This window comes from Entelurus aequoreus, linkage group LG08, assembly GCF_033978785.1.
Source record: "Entelurus aequoreus isolate RoL-2023_Sb linkage group LG08, RoL_Eaeq_v1.1, whole genome shotgun sequence".
In the NCBI taxonomy this organism is placed as follows: domain Eukaryota; kingdom Metazoa; phylum Chordata; class Actinopteri; order Syngnathiformes; family Syngnathidae; genus Entelurus; species Entelurus aequoreus.
In genome coordinates, this window is record NC_084738.1 from 11,192,232 (window position 1) to 11,211,195 (window position 18,964).

The 18,964-nt window shown below is 39.9% G+C and overlaps 1 protein-coding gene across 3 annotated transcripts in view; it reads right to left on the bottom strand.

Moving 5' to 3' along the window:
• The window catches only part of kat6b (K(lysine) acetyltransferase 6B), a 51,090-nt gene that overhangs the window by 8,580 nt on the left and 23,546 nt on the right, over window positions 1-18,964 (bottom strand). For 2 of the 3 annotated variants that reach the window (XM_062055525.1, XM_062055524.1), the window contains exons 3-13: window positions 17,967-18,075; window positions 17,048-17,163; window positions 16,763-16,844; window positions 14,683-14,812; window positions 13,664-14,613; window positions 12,543-12,664; window positions 9,958-10,070; window positions 9,732-9,873; window positions 9,431-9,592; window positions 5,882-5,975; window positions 1,661-1,892 (exon numbers count right to left, since the gene is read on the bottom strand). In XM_062055525.1, coding sequence (XP_061911509.1) covers window positions 1,661-1,892; window positions 5,882-5,975; window positions 9,431-9,592; window positions 9,732-9,873; window positions 9,958-10,070; window positions 12,543-12,664; window positions 13,664-14,613; window positions 14,683-14,812; window positions 16,763-16,844; window positions 17,048-17,163; window positions 17,967-18,075 — 2,252 coding nt within the window. The remainder of the gene's footprint in view (window positions 1-1,660; window positions 1,893-5,881; window positions 5,976-9,430; window positions 9,593-9,731; window positions 9,874-9,957; window positions 10,071-12,542; window positions 12,665-13,663; window positions 14,614-14,682; window positions 14,813-16,762; window positions 16,845-17,047; window positions 17,164-17,966; window positions 18,076-18,964) is intronic. The other variant, XM_062055526.1, reaches the window with a different exon arrangement.

The window sequence follows — 18,964 nt, forward strand, 5'->3', positions numbered from 1 at the left end:
TCATTTTATATGACCCACGAAAGCATGGAAAAATTATGCATTCATATATTTTCTTTATGTTTTTCTTACTAAATGTGTTCTTAACAATAGATTTTATGGTAAATACTGGCAGCACAGTGATACAGTTCTTCCATTTACAGTAACGCACTTTAAAAATCTACAACCGTACATTTCACAGTATAAAAAAAAAATGTGCAGCTAAGGCCCCAGATCATAAATTATGTTGGAAACCGCAGATTGAATATATAAAAGGAAACATATCCAAATCCATTGCTATTCTTTATAAAGTAAGACACATGCTGAGTAAGAAATGTCTGCATATGTTATATTATTCTTAAATTTTTCCATATCCAACATACTGTGTTGAAGTTTTGGGAAATGTTTATAAAACAAACATAGACCCAATAATTCAACATCAAAAAAGGGTCATTAGAATAATACACAAAGCTCACTACTATGAACCTACCAATTCATTATTCATAAGTTCTAATGTGTTAAAATTTTGAGATATTGTGTTTTTAAAAACGACGGAAATTGTGTTTCGAGTAAAGAACAACAGCTTTCCAGCTTGTATTCTTAGGTTATTTAAATTAAGAGGAGAAAACTATCATTTACGGGGGATATTGATTTTTGAAATATGTAAAGTAAGAACGAATATAAAATACAAATGTATTTCAGTTTTAGGAGTTAAACGGTGGAACAAGCTCAGATGAGTTGAAGACGAAAGTAGTTCTTTGTTAAGGTTTAAGAAAGCCTTGAAAGGTGAAATAATGGAAAATTATAAAACATAGCAACGATTACTTTCTTCCCATTTATTTTTTTGAACTTTGATGTTCCAGGCAATCTAATTTTCAGTGAATGTATAGGATAGGCATATATAAGCCTAGGCTTCAGCCTATTCCTTTTTCAGTCATTCTTTTTCTTTTTGCATGTGTATGTGTATGATTGTTAATATGTATAATCTGTGCTGTTAAATTGATCACACAAAATGGTTGATTATATGACCGAAATAAACTTATTTAATTCAAATGAATTCAATATGTTGTAAAAAAAAAAAACAACCCCATTAACATTTAGGTGACTGTTCTGCCAGGTTTCTACCTTAAAATCTACAGATTTATTTTTTACAGTGTATGTAAAAAAAATGTTAAATGCATAGGCAATTGTGTATTAATATAATAAGGCGAATCCTTATACATTCATATTACTATTTTATTCATCTTTACAAACGTCCCTTTGAGGGTAGCGATAACTGGTGTGTGGCCCTCAATGAAAACGAGTTTGAGACCCCTCATATACTGTATAAACATGTTTGCGCAAAGCTCATAATGCCTTTATGCCTTACTTTAAATTTAGGAATATAATGCCATTTTTAGCCACCCATTAAGACAGTATTGATATTGGGAGTGATGAAGCGATATTGGGCTGCATGGAGGAGTCGTCTGGGCCGGCAGGTGCTGGTTTGTCCTTGGGGGTGCTTAACCTGACTTACTTCTGTCAATATTCAGCAACACTAATGGAGACACTGATAAAAATACCCACTGGCCTGGATAAGTCAGACGTTACATACACACACACACACACACACGCACGCGCACACACTCGCACACATATGCAAGACTGGGATCGGAGGGAAGGCGGCAGTGCGCAACAAACTGACCGTCCGTCCTGTCTGTCAATCATGCCGAGGTGCTGCAGCGTGGCGGCGATGTCGTGCGGACACATCCCAGTGGCCCTGCTTATTCCTTTAACACTGACGTGTTTATCTGGGTGCTTATAGAGGTACTCCAGGATGACACTTTTCCAATATGCCAGGTAGGATAAGCGACCCAGATCTGACAGCGGCTTCTCCGGGGAGCCGGCTTGTCCTTCTTGCCTGGTGAGAAGGTAACCTAAAAAAAAAAGAGAGACAAATGAAAAATGCTTTAGTCAAGCTATAAGCAGGAACTGCTGGGTTATTTCAGATTGCATTTCAATTCACCCCACCATCCCTTCCTCCCTCTTTTTAATGCCAGGATGTGACCCTGCTTGGGATTTCACCTTCAAATAGTAAAAGAGAAGCAATCAGTTCTCCTCTCTGCCAAAGCAATGACAGATGCTGGAGGAGAGAATTAAAGAGGCAGCAACAAAAAGGCAGTGGCATTGCTTTCAAGAGACTGCATAAGCAAGAGATAACGAGCAAACTAATATGTGAGCTGTGTGTGTGTAATTAGTTTCATTGCAGCCACCGTCAAGGGTCATCCATTATGAACTGCATGGAATTAATTAATGCCTTTTAACGTGCACCCACGACCCAGCGTCAAACAAGCACATCTAATCGGCAAACAGATGATGAAAATGATTCATCACTGAGGCTCACGGGAGGATTCTGTGATGACAAACACTTCTCTTTAAATATTCAACTTCCTCAAAGCATGTTCTTTGTTTTGTTTCTGCCACTTAGTGCGGGGTATAATATCATTAATACAACAAAACAGGAGACTTTTAAATCAGGACTTAAAAAGACAACTCTACTCTAAATACTGCATCGTTGTTTAAGAGAGAGGTTTCCCAAACTTGGGTGGGGAGTTACGCCAAACAACTATTTCTACTGACCATGTGACAGCTAAATTAATAGGAACGTTTTAGTTGTATTTTAACTTATGACTATAGATGTCCGATATTGGCTTTTTTGCAGATATCCGATATTCCGATATTGTCGAACTCTTAATTACCGATTCCGATATCAACCGATACCGATATATACAGTCGTGGAATTAACACATTATTATGCCTAATTTTGTTGTGCTGCCCCGCTGGATGCATTAAACAATGTAACAAGGTTTTACAAAATAAATCAACTCAAGTTATTGAAAAAAATGCCAACATGGCACTGCCATATTTATTATTGAAGTCACAAAGTGCTTTTTTTTTTAACATGCCTCAAAACAGCAGCTTGGAATTTTGGACATGCTCTCCCTGAGAGAGCATGAGGAGGTTGAGGTGGGCGGGGCGGGGTTGAGGTAGTGGTGGTGGGGAGCAGGGGGGTAGCGGGGTTGTATATTGTAGCGTCCCGGAAGAGTTAGTGCTGCAAGGGGTTCTGGGTATTTGTTCTGTTGTGTTTATGTTGTGTTACGGTGCGGATGTTCTCCCGAAATGTGTTTGTCATTCTTGTTTGGTGTGGGTTCACAGTGTGGCGCATATTTGTAACAGTGTTAAAGTTGTTTATACGGCTACCTCAGTGTGACCTGTATGGCTGTTGACCAATTATGCCTTGCATTCACTTGTGTGTGTGAAAAGCCGTAGATATTATGTGATTGGGCCGGTACGCAAAGGCAGTGCCTTTAAGGTTTATTGCCGCTCTGTACTTCTCTCTACGTCCGTGTACCACTCTGTACAGTGGCGTTTTAAAAAGTAATACATTTTACTTTTTGAAACCGATACCGATAATTTCCGATATCACATTTTAAAGCATTTATCAGCCGATAATATCGGCAGTCCGATATTATCGGACATCTCTACTTATGACCATTACATTTTCTACCATACATCAGTTCCCCTTTTATGTTTATTGTTCTGGCAATATGTAAGGTGGATTAAAGCCTCTAATCATACCTGTTTATTTAACTAAACCACAAAGAGGATGGGGTGTCAATTGGAAGCAAGCGATAATTGGAGAGAAGCTGCTCTTTCAAGAATGTGCAAACTCATTATACATAACATTTTCTTCACATGATGACTTACAAACAAGTATACTGCACAACAGCCAACCAATGTTGTAATAGCGGTAAGGAGCATCCTGTTCAGCCAGGATCTATACTGCAATAAGTAAACATACGCGCATGGATTTCACACCAACAGCTGAGTAGCAACTTTTTAAAGCACATGTAGAGGTAGATGTTCCAGGATGCTGACCATTTATAACATGTAGCTCCTGCCATTTTGTGGCGATAATTACAATAGTATGAAAAATCAAGGCGTTCGTTGCCTACCATTGTCTTTTGACCACATGGTCAAATAATGGTTTAATAATAGATGGTAAAATGAACTTGAAATCTCATGTAAAGAATATACAACATAAAAGTAGCAAGAAACACGTCAATAATGAATAAAGCAAAAAATGTTCTAGACCAAAAATCACTTCATATTCTTTACTGCTCACTAGTGTCACCATATCTTGTGTATATTATGTAGAAATATGGGGAAACAACTACATATGTGCGCTTCATTCACTAACTGTGTTACAAAAAAGATCAATTAGAATAATACATAATGTTGGATATAGAGAACACACACACCCTTTATTTATTGAATCACAAATATTGAAATTCAACAATTTGGTGCATTTGCAAACAGCTAAAATGATGTACAAAGCAAACTATAACCTGCTACCCAAGAATGTACAACAATTCTTCTCAACAAAAGAGGAGAAATATAACAGAGGAAAATCTAATTTAAAACATTTGTATACTCTTACAACACTTAAAACTTTTAGTATATCAGTATGTGGAATTAAATTATGGAATGGATTACGCAAATAAATCAAACAAAGCACCATTATGATCCAGTTTAAGAGACTGTTCAAACATCAAGTGATCACAAAGTACACAGAACAATAATTATGATGAACATCTTGAACCCATTTTTTTTTTTGGAGATAATTATGATTTATGTATTTAATATTTGTTTACTTACTATGGTATATTATTTATTATTTATTTATTCACTGTTCTGTTACAGAGAACAAGGAAATGGGATAAAATTGCTATGGTATGAAAAGAGGTAGGATTAAATAAGCTCAGCTTCTTCCTACTCCATTTCGGACGTACTTTAATGGAAAAAACTGAAAATATGTGATGCATTCCAATGAATCGTATGCATGTTCGAAATAAACTGAAACTGAACTGAACGGTCATTTATAAACAAGTGTAGGACAGAACCCCGCAGAAAAACTGAGCCAATGTTGTATAAGATGTAAGGCACAAACTGCTCAGTCAGCATTATAAGTGCTGCTGAGTTCATTGTAAACAACAGTACAGCAAGTCTAACATATGAGTTTTACACCAAATGCAGAGTAGCGAAACTAACATTTTATTGCGCATGCAGAGGTATATAAAGCTGTTGGATGCTGACCACTCATGATAAAGTACTTCACAGGCAGCTCCTTACATTAGTTTAAAAAAACTACAGGAGGTCGCCTACAACCACAGCTGTTAATGGCAATGTTTTACTGACCCTGCACTACTAAAAGGAAGCTGTTTTTTGTAGATCGCGCACCCAGTGACTAACTGAATAGGGGTGTTAATTAGAGCGTTTACAATATTTGAGCCTGAGAGGTGAACATGTGCCTGCCTTGGAGCTACCTGCCTGTTCCTACGATCCCCCAGAAGAGGGAAATCTGTTAATCTAAACAACTTCCCATCTCCGGCGCTACATCTTCCAATATCACGTCCTCAAAGAGCCGACAACTCAGCTGCGTTCAATCTCCCTTAATCCTCCTCGTCTTTGTTATCAGATCACTCTCAATATCGCAAGATCCTTGCTGCGCGCACGCGTGCCTCAATGGCTCCCCAAAGTGAACAGGAAATCAAATGCTCCATTACCGCCCAGTAGCTAAGCAGCTACTTCCGAGTATGATGGAAAATGATAGGCTGCGATGAAAGTGAGCATGTGACACAGTTTAAATGAAATCATGTATGCAGACAGAACTGTACTGTTTCCTACTTTTAATCATGTGTGAACGCCTCAGCACCGCTGATGAATGCCCTTGATTAGGCCACTCAGAGCCTTAACCAAATAACAGCACCTTCCCACTAGCAACAAATTCAACGCTTCAGATTAAAGACCCAAGAAAACTTGAGTGCTCTTTAAAAAAAACAAAAAAAAACATTAAGGAACTTACTGAAATCAATAAGGAAGCGTCCAAATCCTTGCCTTTGGTACTGAGGCATGATCATTATGCAGGAGACATTGTACTTCTGCTGGCAAAGCTTTTCCTGCGGGAAGGAGAAACAGATCAAGTATGTCAGAGCTGTGCTGCTGAAACTGGCAATTTACTGCACCTGCCATTGTCCTCGTCAGCGCACACGGCCGACAGAGTTCAATAATAAGATGATCTAAAGGCAGCGGACTTACGGAGAACTCAAATGGACATTGAGGGCCAAATGAGTGAATCAATGCAAATCTGATGTATCAACACACCAAATTGCATTGGAACTGCACTTTTTGGGGGATTTTGCTTATCATTCATAATCCCTACGTAGGACAAGAACACATGTTTTTATGCATTCTAAGTTGTAAAATACAGCAAGTAAGAGGTGGCTTACAACGCAGCTATTTGTAGTACAATATTTCGCCGATTAAGTCCTTTAAAAAAACACCCCAAAACTGCCAACAATACTCTATTTACATGTCGTGATGTGAATCTTAACAGTACTAGGGATAGTATTATAAGCGCTAACACAGGCAAATTATTTAGGGGCACGTGATCACAGCGTTAACTAGCTTATGCTGCTATACTGATGTACTCAGCCGGTTAACTGCTGCCTCGCCTCTGAGCTGGTGAAAGTTGATTGCAGATCAGGGGTGTCAAACTCAAACTTGTTTTTATTGAGGGCGACATCAGTTATGGCTGCTCTCAGAGGGCCGTTTATAACAGTGATTAATATACACTACCGTTCAAAAGCTTGGGGTCACCCAAACAATTTTGTGGAATGGCCTTCATTTCTAAGAAGAAGAATAGACTGTCGAGTTTCAGATGAAAGTTCTCTTTTTCTGGCCATTTTGAGCGTTTAATTGACCCCACAAATGTGATGCTCCAGAAACTCAATCTGCTCAAAGGAAGGTCAGTTTTGTAGCTTCTGTAACGAGCTAAACTGTTTTCAGATGTGTGAACATGATTGCACAAGGGCTTTCTAATCATCAATTAGCCTTCTGAGCCAATGAGCAAACACATTGTATCAGGGCAGTATAGCTCGGTTGGTAGAGTGGCCGTGCCAGCAACTTGAGGGTTTCAGGTTCGATCCCCGCTTCCGCCATCCTAGTCACTGCCGTTGTGTCCTTGGGCAATACACTTTACCCACCTGCTCCCAGTGCCACCCACACTGCTTTAAATGTAACTTAGATATTGGGATTCACTATGTAAAGCGCTTTGAGTCACTAGAGAAAAGCGCTATATAAATATAATTCACTTCACTTCACATCATTAGAACACTGGAGTGATAGTTGCTGCAAATGGGCCTCTATACACCTATGTAGGTATTGCGCCAAAAACCAGACATTTGCAGCTAGAATAGTCATTTACCACATTAGCAATGAAGAGTGTATTTCTTTAAAGTTAAGACTAGTTTAAAGTTATCTTCATTGAAAAGTACAGTGCTTTTCCTTCAAAAATAAGGACATTTCAATGTGACCCCAAACTTTTGAACGGTAGTGTATGAATTTGCATCTGAATTTGATTATTTAGCATATATTTTTTACATACAACATCTGGATATTTCACAGTAAAACATTGACAACTAAGTCACCAGAATATTATGGCAAAATATACAGTAAATGTTTTTTACGGGAAAAAAGGCAGCTTAGACGCCATCATTTTACAGTAAAAGTCCCAATGGTTCTTACAACATAACGTAAATGGAAAAAACAGTAACACTGTTTTTTTTAATTCTGGCAACTGAGCTGCCAGTTTTGTACCGTAAAAAAAATTGGTACTGTTTTCCCATTTACAGTAACACACTGTAAAAACAACAACCATATATTGTACAGTAAAAAAAACTGGCAGCTCAGTTCACAAAATTGTATTGTAAAAACAGCGGTAGTCTTTTTTTAAAAATTTACATTATTGTGTTGTAAAAACCACCGTACATTTTACCGTAAAATCTATTGTCATTATTACAGTGTTCAATCAGGTGGATAACTTGCTTTAAATTTCCTAAGTCAAACAGCTATTTAGGTATTTATTTTTTATTTTGATAAAAATACTGTTTAGTTTGTTGCATTATTGGATACTACACTAAAGGTATGCAATTTCACACAGTACATAAATGTTTTACTTTCAAAATGGGAAAAAAATGATCACATTTAGTAAGAAAAGGTAAGGCACTTACTGGCGCATATTATTTCCAGTCGTGCACGGGCCATATAAAATAATGTCACCTGTGTTCTAGATTATAAACCATGCCTTTCATCTATGTAGTAGAAGAATGTGGCCACAAATTGAGAAGGTGGTCAACGTTGACATTTAACTGAGACCCGGAGATGGCGAGAAAAAACAAAAAAAGACGACGTCACTTCTTTTTTTTTTCCAAACATGCATGAAAATTATGATTCATTCTTCATCTAAACGGGAATATATGAACATCACATCAATTGGCATCCCAGTAAGAGCAGACATTGTACAGTAAGTGATTGTTGTATTAAGTTCGTACTTTGTATTTCTTGTTTAGCACTTAGCAATGCTGCTACATGATGCTTAGTGTTTCACTAAAGCTGGATCTGTTTATCACTCAGCTTCTAAAACTTGGAAATCCTTATATGAAGGGCTAAAAAATATCTGTAGTTGTTTTTGTCTTTCATGAATGCAATGAATAGTAGTATTAGATGATGTTGAAGAAAAAAATGTATGTTGTGATACATCTGTGAAATTAATACGCCACCGTATGCTTAAAGTGACAAAAATATGAAAATATTACTTGTTATTATGAATGTGCCTGTTACTACATTGCATAAATACTTAATGTCTATATACTGTCTATAACCTTATATATGTTGATTGTTTTTTTGATTATTTTAAGAGCGCTTTTAAGGCGGAATAGAGCGAATCGTATTACCTGCATCGTTAGCCGACTTTTGCTAAGGTTTATTTACCATATAGAATGCATGGAAAAAAGAAAAACATGTACCGTATTTTTCGGACTATAAGTCGCAGTTTTTTTCATGGTTTGGCCGGGGGTGCGACTTATACTCAGGTGCGACTTATGTGTGAAATTATTAACACATTACCGTAAAATATCAAATAATATTATTTAGCTCATTCACGTAAGAGACTAGACGTACAAGATTTTATCGGATTTAGCGATTAGGAGTGACAGATTGTTTGGTAAACGTATAGCATGTTCTATATGTTATAGTTATTTGAATGACTCTTACCATAATATGTTACGTTAACATACCAGGCACGTTCTCAGTTGGTTATTTATGCGTCATATAACGTACACTTATTCAGCCTGTTGTTCACTATTCTTTATTTATTTTAAATTGCCCACTCAAATGTCTATTCTTGGTGTTGGGTTTTATCAAATACATTTCCCCAAAAAATGCGACTTATACTCCAGTGCGACTTATACTCCGAAAAATACGGTACTTGTCTTACAAAAGGATTGTGAATGACAGGCAAAATTCCCCAAAAAGTGCAGTTCCCTTTTAAGTGTTGCGTCATTTCCCCGCCCACCTTGGAGAAATAGCCCACGAGATGACAGCCTTTCTCGTCATTCTTTGTGAGTATGTAGAAGAGGAAAGGCTCCACGTCGTAATACAAGGTCTTGTGATCCAGGAAAAGCTTGGCTAGCAGACAGAGGTTTTGGCAGAACAGCTTGCTGACATTTCCATCAACCTAAACAGGGCAGAAAAAGAGCAAAGAGGACACTCAAGTAAAAAAAAATAAAAAATGTTTTCTTCTTTTTCCCGCCTCTACCCACAAAACCCCATCCAGCGTGCACTTATTGCTTCATTGCTGGAAAGGCAAAGCTGACCTCAAAGACCGAGAGGTCGTCCTTCCTGTAGATCTCATTGGCTGGCGGGTGGAACCAGCCGCACTTCTTTGTGTGCCTCTGGAGGATGTTTTTGCTTCTCATGTATTTCAGACAGAACTCGCACAGATAAAGCCTTTGTAATCTGACAAAAGAACAACAAAAAAAGACATACCAAATGATCTTCTGCTGAGGGTAGTGGCGCAAATTGCTTGCGTACAAATAATACCTTGAATACTCGGGCGGGTAAGGTGACGAATACCATGTTTGGATTTCGTACTTCCCGAACTCAATGACAGCTGGACATCGCATGGAGTCCGTGTTCATTTGACATCCAGTTCTCTGTGAAGAAAATCAGTTAAAATTGAAGTTTACTTCTACATTAGCAGCAGCAAAATATAGCATGTGAGGTTCATATTTCCACACTAGCTCATCAGCTATCATTTAATGTCATTTCTTTCCAAATGTGGCAAATCCACAAACTGCTAAGAAGCTATGCAAATGAACCATTTTATGACAGATTGATTACTTAATTCGCATTGTACTCAATGTTACCTCAACAGCTAGGGTTTTCTATCTAAAAAACAATAAATCAACACAAGCAGTTAAGAAACTAAGAATATTGACCATATTATGACTAAGATTTGACCAAATAGTGTTACACATGGGGGTGTAACAATAAACAGTAATAACGATAACCAAGGTAAAACTCCAGATGGTTAATATTACCGTTTTAAAATAAAATGATGAAAAAAAACCTGATTGATGACTGCACTTTGATAAACTCTTGGCCTGACTGGTGGCAGATCGCTAGCTTTGAGTGATTTAATTGATTAAATGAAACTTTTTATTAGTAGATTGCACAGTACAGTACATATTCCGTACAATTGAACACTAAATGGTAACACCCGAATTCGACTTGTTTAAGTCGGGGTCCACGTTAATCAATTCATGGTAGCTTTAATGCTAACATGAAAACAAGAGACATTAACGGATTTCCCCATTAAAAACAACATCTCAATCTAAAGTTATACAAACACATTGCTGTCTGAGCAACTTAACTATTCAATTGTGCACATTGAACCTAAAGGCTGTGCTCCCTTACGCAGAGTGACCGTTCTACACTCAGAGGGAAAGAGAGGTGTTTTTACTGTGCGTTTAACGACCACTGAACAGTAGGACACAACGCTTGCCAGAAACAGTACATAACAGATTTATTTTGTTACGCACTTTTTATTTAAATGAATCTTCAAGTGCTACAGTACAAACCAATATTTCAAACAATAAAACCTTAGCAATTAAACAGATAAAATAATATGACTAAAACACTATCAGTGAAGCATAAGAAACACAAAACAGGCTAAATAGTGAGTTTTCTAACAGTGTGTCTATTTTTATTTTAGTTTTTTTTAATAACTTGGTCAAAAGATTCAGTGTGTATTTAAGTACCTTTTGAGCACGTTCGACACTACCGCGATAACAATAACTGGTCTTTTTGGTCACAATAACCACGATATGAAATTTTCATATCGTTACATCCCTAGTTGCACAACTTCACTGAAATCAATGTTAGCTAAAAAGTTAGCATTTTGTGCATTTTTTTTCTTTTAAAATATGATCGATCCACAAAAACTATGAACATTGAGCATTTTAAGACAGATTATTTATCTAGCATTGCACAAGTCCCCTTATAACGTCCATGTTAGCTCAACCACTAGCAGTTTAAAACTCTTTTATATATACATTACAGGCCAAAAGTTTGGACACACCTTCTCATTCAATGCATTTTCTTTATTTTCATGACTATTTACATTGTAGATTGTCACTGAAGGCATCAAAACTATGGATGAACACATGTGGAGTTATGTACTTAACAAAAAAGGTGAAATAACTGAAAACATGTTTTATATTCTAGTTTCTTCAAAATAGCCACCCTTTGCTCCGATTACTGCTTTGCACACTCTTGGCATTCTCTCGATGAGCTCACCTGTGAAGTGAAAACCATTTCAGGTGACTACCTCTTGAAGCTCATCGAGAGAATGCCAAGAGTGTGCAAAAAAGTAATCAGAGCAAAGGGTGGTTATTTTGAAGAAACTAGAATATAAAACATGTTTTCAGTTATTTCACCTTTTTTGTTAAGTACATAACTCCATATGTGTTCATTCATAGTTTTGATGCCATCAGTGACAATCTACAATGTAAATAGTCATGAAAATAAAGAAAACGCATTGAATGAGAAGGTCTGTCCAAACTTTTGGCCTGTACTGTATATATATACTGTATATATATACACATTTTCTTGTAAGGATGTAAAAAAGGGCCATAATGATGAGCAAATTTGAGCGCTTTTGAGACCACAAAAGATCAAAACAGATTATTTGGCTAACATCCCAATGCTACGACTACCAAACAATATTAGCAGCTCACAGGAGCCAATGCTGTGAAATATGCAAGAAAACATTTGACAATGTCAATCATGTATCAATATCAGTTTAATATTCAGCGATGATAAATGAAAGCACTAACTATGATAATCAATTGTAAAATATTAGCTTAACTTTAAGAGAAGATACATTTAAGACAGATTGCACTTGTACACCCTCCCAGGAGTCTTAGCCTGTGGAAAACCATTAACACCTCCTGGGTACACTAGCTGTGAAGACATGGGAGGGAAGATCTAAAAATACATGATATAATATTGTTAAGGCTCACAGGTTGCTCTGAAGCGCTAACAGTTAAGTCAGGTGTCAGGAATTAGCGTCGAGGCATAAAATTAACAATACTTCATAAAGTACAATGAAAATGTTCAGTAACCTGTGCAGCGACTTCCCGGACCCGCGTGAACGTCTCAATATCCTCGTCCGTCACATGGTCTCTGGACATGGCCGCCAAGCTGGAGCCGGCTTCCTGCTTCACTCGCAACTCCCCGCTGTGGCCTATTTGACGGCACAATAAACGCCACGTCAACAACATCAACTTACAAAATAAACACCGGCCGGTTTGACACAAAAAAAAAAGCAGCTGGATAATGTCCCGACTACATTCTATGCAAATGTCCTCGGAGGATATTTTTGCATGTTTATTTGTGCGGGGGAAAAAAAATCCCTAATGTAATGAAGCAAAACTAAATCGCTCTAATTGCGTAACCGCTTTCATGTGCTTAGTCATCCACCAAGACATTTCCCCATGAATAAAGAAGCAGATGCAGTGAAGGGAGCGGGAATCGACATGGAGACGCAGCGGATGTTGGAGAGCAGGCATTACGAAAAGACATCATGACTTAACCACCAAAACAACATTTCAAGTGGGAGTGATTTGTGATTAACATATTCACGGGGGCGCTTTATGGGCAACTTTTGTTTGTGAATTAGCGTCTATAAATTAGAGCCTTTTGAATATAGTCCCAATTTTTGTTTCTGATTTTGCGCAGAGACGGTGTCGTGAAAGCTTGCTGCGGTGGCTTAGAGTCATCATGTCATCTCTGAGTCAGCTGCGGCTGAATGGCGAGGTTAGACGTGTCTTAATGGCTGCTGCGAGTGGTGACACTGATTCGGAGGGGGAGGCACAGCGCTGATGTGACGGCGGCGGCGGCATCCACTTCACAGTGCGGAGGAGCGGAGGGGGCGGTCAAGGACAGAGGATCATGGAGGGAGAGTTAGTGGGCCATGCAATGGATGGAACAACAAGCCAACGGGCGGCGAAAGAGGATGGAAGCCACGTCAACTCCGCAGCCAAGTTAAGAAAGTAAAATAATTCAAATTAGGCAGAAGATTAGTCTGTTAGAATGCTGAGGGTGTCTTCTCAAAAGAAAAGATTAGCTCTGCTTTGAGGGAAAATAAGTGCAAGTGTCAAAGCTTTGAAAGAAAATAAAGAAGAAGCTCAGAAAAAGGTGTCGAGACGCAGGCCTCGGCCGGTGCTTTTGGAGCCTTGCTTACCATGATTATTCTCTGGCTTAATTCTTCCGTCAGTCAAGTCGCCCTTTCCCGGGGAGGGGGCTCCCTTCTGGGAGCTCACTTTATACCTCAGCCTGCCTAGTGTCCGGTGCTTTTTAAGGAAGGGGTTGCGTTTGAAATGGCCGACCAACTTAAAGGGGTGTCCTCTGGTTCGGCCCGGCCCGGCAGAGGTGGAGCTCAGCCGGTTTTTATTAAACTCGCTCTTTCCGAGGCGCTGAGGCCCCGATTTGGAGTCCCGCTTTCGGTGCGCGCGCTTGGGCGGCGCGTAGCACGGCAGCGTCTTTTTCCGCGACTGTCCCTGAGTGGTATAAATGTGCGAGAGTCCGTCAAATAGTCCCTTTAGCTGGCTGCTATTGCAGAGGCTACTAAGGGAGGGAACACTAGACTGGCTGGAAGAGCTCTGCGGGGAGTTAGCGGAAGTGGAGCTGCTGGACATCTGTGAGGGTGGGCTAAATCCCGGCGACGTTGGTGCGGGAGGAAGTGCAGACAAGGGGGCTATCTTGTGATCGGTATCTGGCGGAGGGGTCAGCTCGGGCGGACCCTCGTCCCTAGAGTCTAAATGTTTGGCGGGCGACTCTACGCCGACGGCCCGCGAGCGACGGCCCACGGGGGAAGGGGTGAAGAATTTGGAAAGGCCATCAATGAGCCCTTTGGTTTTCTTGTTAACTGGGAGCGTAGCTGCGGTGGAGTAGGGCGTGAGGAGGGTGGGAGTGGTGGTGGTGGTGGTGGTGGTGGTGGTGGGGGTGGAAGTGGTGAATAGGGTGGCGTTGACGGCACAACGAGGGTCTGTAACAGCCAATCGGTCTCTGGAGTCCTTCACAGATGCAGCATGAGCGGATGAGGGTGTGGTACAGACGGTTATCTTTTGACCCCTACCAGGTGACCCCCTTCCGCCTAGTGCCACCATGGAACCATCACCACTGCTTAGAAACCTGCAAGCAGACACATTTAGATGACACCAGTTCTCATGTCAGCCCGTGACGATAATTGTGCACACGTACATTCTTTGCTTGAGCTTATTTCTGGGCCTTCCGATCGGCTTTGCGTATCGACGTTTGATCTCATCGGCTTTCCTCTGGAGCAGTTTCTTTCCGTTATCCTTGGGTCGGCAGACCTGGCAGACCCAGGTTCCTGGAGGGCATCCAAACACAAGACAGCACTGTTCGGGCGGGTTCATCAATTCAGGGGACAAACAGAACGTTCTTTTTGAAACATTTCCTTGAGCACCGGGAGCTGGCGACAGTCCCATCAGCTCACAATGACAATCAATTACTCAGCACAAAGCGGAAAGCCAGCAGGCAAACAATGGCGCGTTCTCCAGTCCGGTGAAATAGACTTCACTGCAGCTTTTTGAGCAAAACTATGCACGCAGCGATATGGGGTTTGATGGTATTGGTGGAGGACAATTTTGACAAACACCAGCACACAAGACTTGCCAATTCAAAAAAAAATGGCTATAATGTGGTTGTTCCTTGTTCTTTTTATACAATAACTGACACCTTCTATCAAAAAAATCAATAGGATTACAAAATAATCCAGTCATAACCTGCAGCACGGCAGTAAAATAAAGATAAGTCATATTTGATACGATCGCTCACCACAGTCATACGATAACGTTACCTTTTATAAAAAAATATTACAGTAAATAGCCGCGTAAAGTCTTCTTATTCTCATAGGAAATCTAATCATATAGTTAATGCAGTTTTTGCACTCTGTTCCCCCGAGCTCAAACAAGTAATGCGACTGTTTGTGAATGCTTTTTAAACACACCTCATACGAACCTAGTCTGACGAAATAAGAAGACTTAGCAGGAGAGATCAGCGTTGCCAACTTAGCGACTTTGTCACTATATTTAGTGAGTACTCACACCTCTTGATTGGGTTTTTCAAAAACATACTACCATCAAATCTAAAGATTTGTTTTGGTCTTAATAGATACTTATGAAAACTTTAACATGAAAGCATGTATGACTCCCCCCAAAAAACATCTAAAAGCACTCCCAGGTGACTGTCTTGTGACATAAACACACAGGAAAAAGTTATGTTGGTATTTGTTTTGCTTTTTATATATTTTGGTAACTTTTTGTCTCCAGGATTGTCTATACAAATTACATGCCCATGCATCACGGCCATTTAAAAAAAAATTAAATAAAATTAATAGGACATTATCTAAGCTCTCTCCACAAATAGAGTGCAGACCTGTTTCAAAAAATTACCATAATGCGATTTACATGGTGAAATGAATATACGACATAGATTCATAACATGTAACCTTAAGATATTTCAAGCCTTTTTTTGGCATTTTGGTGATTATGGCTTAGTTTATGAAAACCTCAAATTGAACGGCTCAGAAAATGTGGGGTTTTCAGAACCTGCAAGCTCTGATCATCAATATTATAACAAATAAAGGCTTAACATATCTCACTTTACATATAATGAGTTTGTATCACATATTAGTTTCACATCTGGAGTTTAATTGCTGACACTTTTGCATGATATATACATTTTTTGAGTTTTACCTGAATATGATACCCGTCAGCGTTTACCAAATAAAATCTATGGAAAAAAATGCAAAATAACCCACAACAAAAAAGTCTGCTGCACGCTTACTTAAATAAAGACGTGACAGAGGTAATTCAATTGCTCCTCGCCAATTTCTGATAAGCATCCCCCTTTATAAAAGGAATCAATTGAAAGACTACAAACTAATTTATTAAAAGCATAGTTAGTGCAGTATTATAGATAAAATGTCATGTGTAAATAGAAAAACTACAATATTTACTTTAATTTACTTTAATGTTTAGATCAGTTCTATAGAAAATGCATCCTTAAATGACTTCTGCTGCAGAATAATATTCTGTAATGTTAGGGGAAACACTGAAGTGTACTACTACAGAACATGCACCATTACTACAAGACCCCTGCTGCAGGGTCAGCGCTGTGATGTGGGGACATCAGGATCTCCTGCTCAAGGCAGGTTGGCTACTGTATGCATGCAAGGCTTCAAATAAGCCACTGTGAGCGGAGTGACAACCACCCTAGACAGGTTCGGACTGACTACAGGGACCGTCTAACACCTCACCTTTTGGCATTCTTGAAAGCGGCGGGTCACAGCATTCCATGTGAAAGCCCCGGTCGCATGAATCGCAGAAGAGCATCTCGTCCTGAAGGAACAGCAGACATGTCTAAAAAAAGGGTGTGAGTGTGGGAGCGGGGGTGTATCTGTGGCATGGCGTGCATGCATCATTTACAGTCAAGTGTGGGGGGGCGGGGGGGTAATAACGTCAAGAGAGCCTCGACAAACCAACAAAGCCTCAGGGATAGAATAACTAGCTTGCAGGTCCTTAAGGAAAACGGGTGTACTTACAGCGTTTTTCCCCTGTATTCTACAGGAGCTGCAGGTTTTGCATTCAATACATTGCCAGCGTAATCGCTTCACATTTGAGGTCAACTCGGGAGAGAACTTCAGACATGACGGATGCCCTGGAGAGAGAATCAAAGTGTTACATATTTAAAAAATATTAACACATGCCTGTGCACCTCTTAAATCCCTCACACTGCCACAATCTAAAATCACTATGATCAAAACATCAGCGCGGCTAATTACAGATAATTTGATCTTAATGAGCCTGAAACAGTAGCGGCGCTCATTCTAATGGAAGCAAATCCATGAAAGTCATGCAGAAGCGTGTCTCGCCCAGCCCCTACACACCCCACGCGGCGTGGTTGTAAAACAGCTGTGTTACAGTGAGAGGACAATTTGTGTACACTCGGAGCGCCTAATGAAAACCAACGTGGCGCTAGTTAGTCAAATTTACACTGTTAAAATGTCACGCCGAGAACAATTCCTTGCGGCGTTTAAAAATAATTGTTCAAACATAAATGGCCATTTCATGCAAGGGTGAGAGCAGTTGCGCGTGGAACAAAACAGAAAAGCAAATCTGCTGTGGGAAAAAAAGAGTTGATCTTTGCTCCTGAGCATAGAAGGGGGTAAAAGTCTGACTTCAGGATTCCAAACGACCACTTATGGAGGATATGCTGCCTTGAATCGGTTCGAGCCACTCGATTTAAACGTCGCTCGTCCGATAAATCCCCTCAAAGCCCGACGAAAGATCTGGCTAAGTGACGTTGGGAACTGCCGCCACACCCGGGATGAAAGATGTACTTGTGTCGTGTGAGGACACAAAGCTGTCTATAACTTTTACGGCTGGAATTGATTTTACAATACAACACTTTCGTGCCGCTTACGAGGAACGGTATGGAAGCACGTGTGTGTGTGGACTTACCGCTGCTCCCGCAGTCCGCGCAGGACAGAAGCTCCTCTGCAAGCTTGTCCCGATTGGACTCTTTAGTGCCGAGACAGAAACTGCATATTGGGATGGGGTCTACCCGGAGCTGGATGGGAACACAAATGTAGACAAACCGTTTAAGAGGGCGGGGGAAGAAAATTAGAGAAAAGCGCTATATGAACATAATTCACTTCACTTGTGACTCACAGCACTTTACATAGTGAAACACATGATCTAAGTTCCATTTAAACCAGTGTGGGTGGCACTGGGAGCAGGTGGGTAAAGTATCTTGCCCAAGGACACATCAGGAGTGGCTAGGATAGCGGAAACAGGGATCGAACCTGGAACCCTCGGGTGGCTGGCACGGCCAATTGAGCCAGGCCGCCCCAAAAGAAAGCCAATGTTTGTTTACAGGCAGGATGCAAACATATGGAGTGGTATAGGAAAAGAAGAATATGTGCGGTTGCAGACGACCACACCGTACATCAATAGATATTACCACATGCATTTTAAAATCAAAGTGGATATAAGCACACTTGAACCAGGGCTTTTCAAAAAGTGGCCGAGTGAGCATCCTTTTCAGACAATACGATACAATTTGGGCCTTAGCCCCTCCCAGGAAAACAGACTTTCTGACGACTGTTTTTGTAGCATTTTCTGCTCACCTCATACAGCCGGAACTCAAGAAAAATCACTAAATTTGAACTGCAAACATTAGTAGGTGTTAGGGTTGTACGGTATATATATATATATATATTAGTAAAGTACCGCGATACTAATGAATCATATTCGGTACTATACCGCCTCTGAAAAGTACCGGTCCGTACAAGTATCATCCCTGCAGGACGAGGAATAGCTAAACATGTTTCACTACACACCGTAGCTTACCGGCGTCAAAATGTAAACAAACTCCATTGGTGGATCTACACCTAACATCCACTGTAATGATACCAAGTACAGTAGCGTATCTAGTCGATACTACTATAATTACGTTG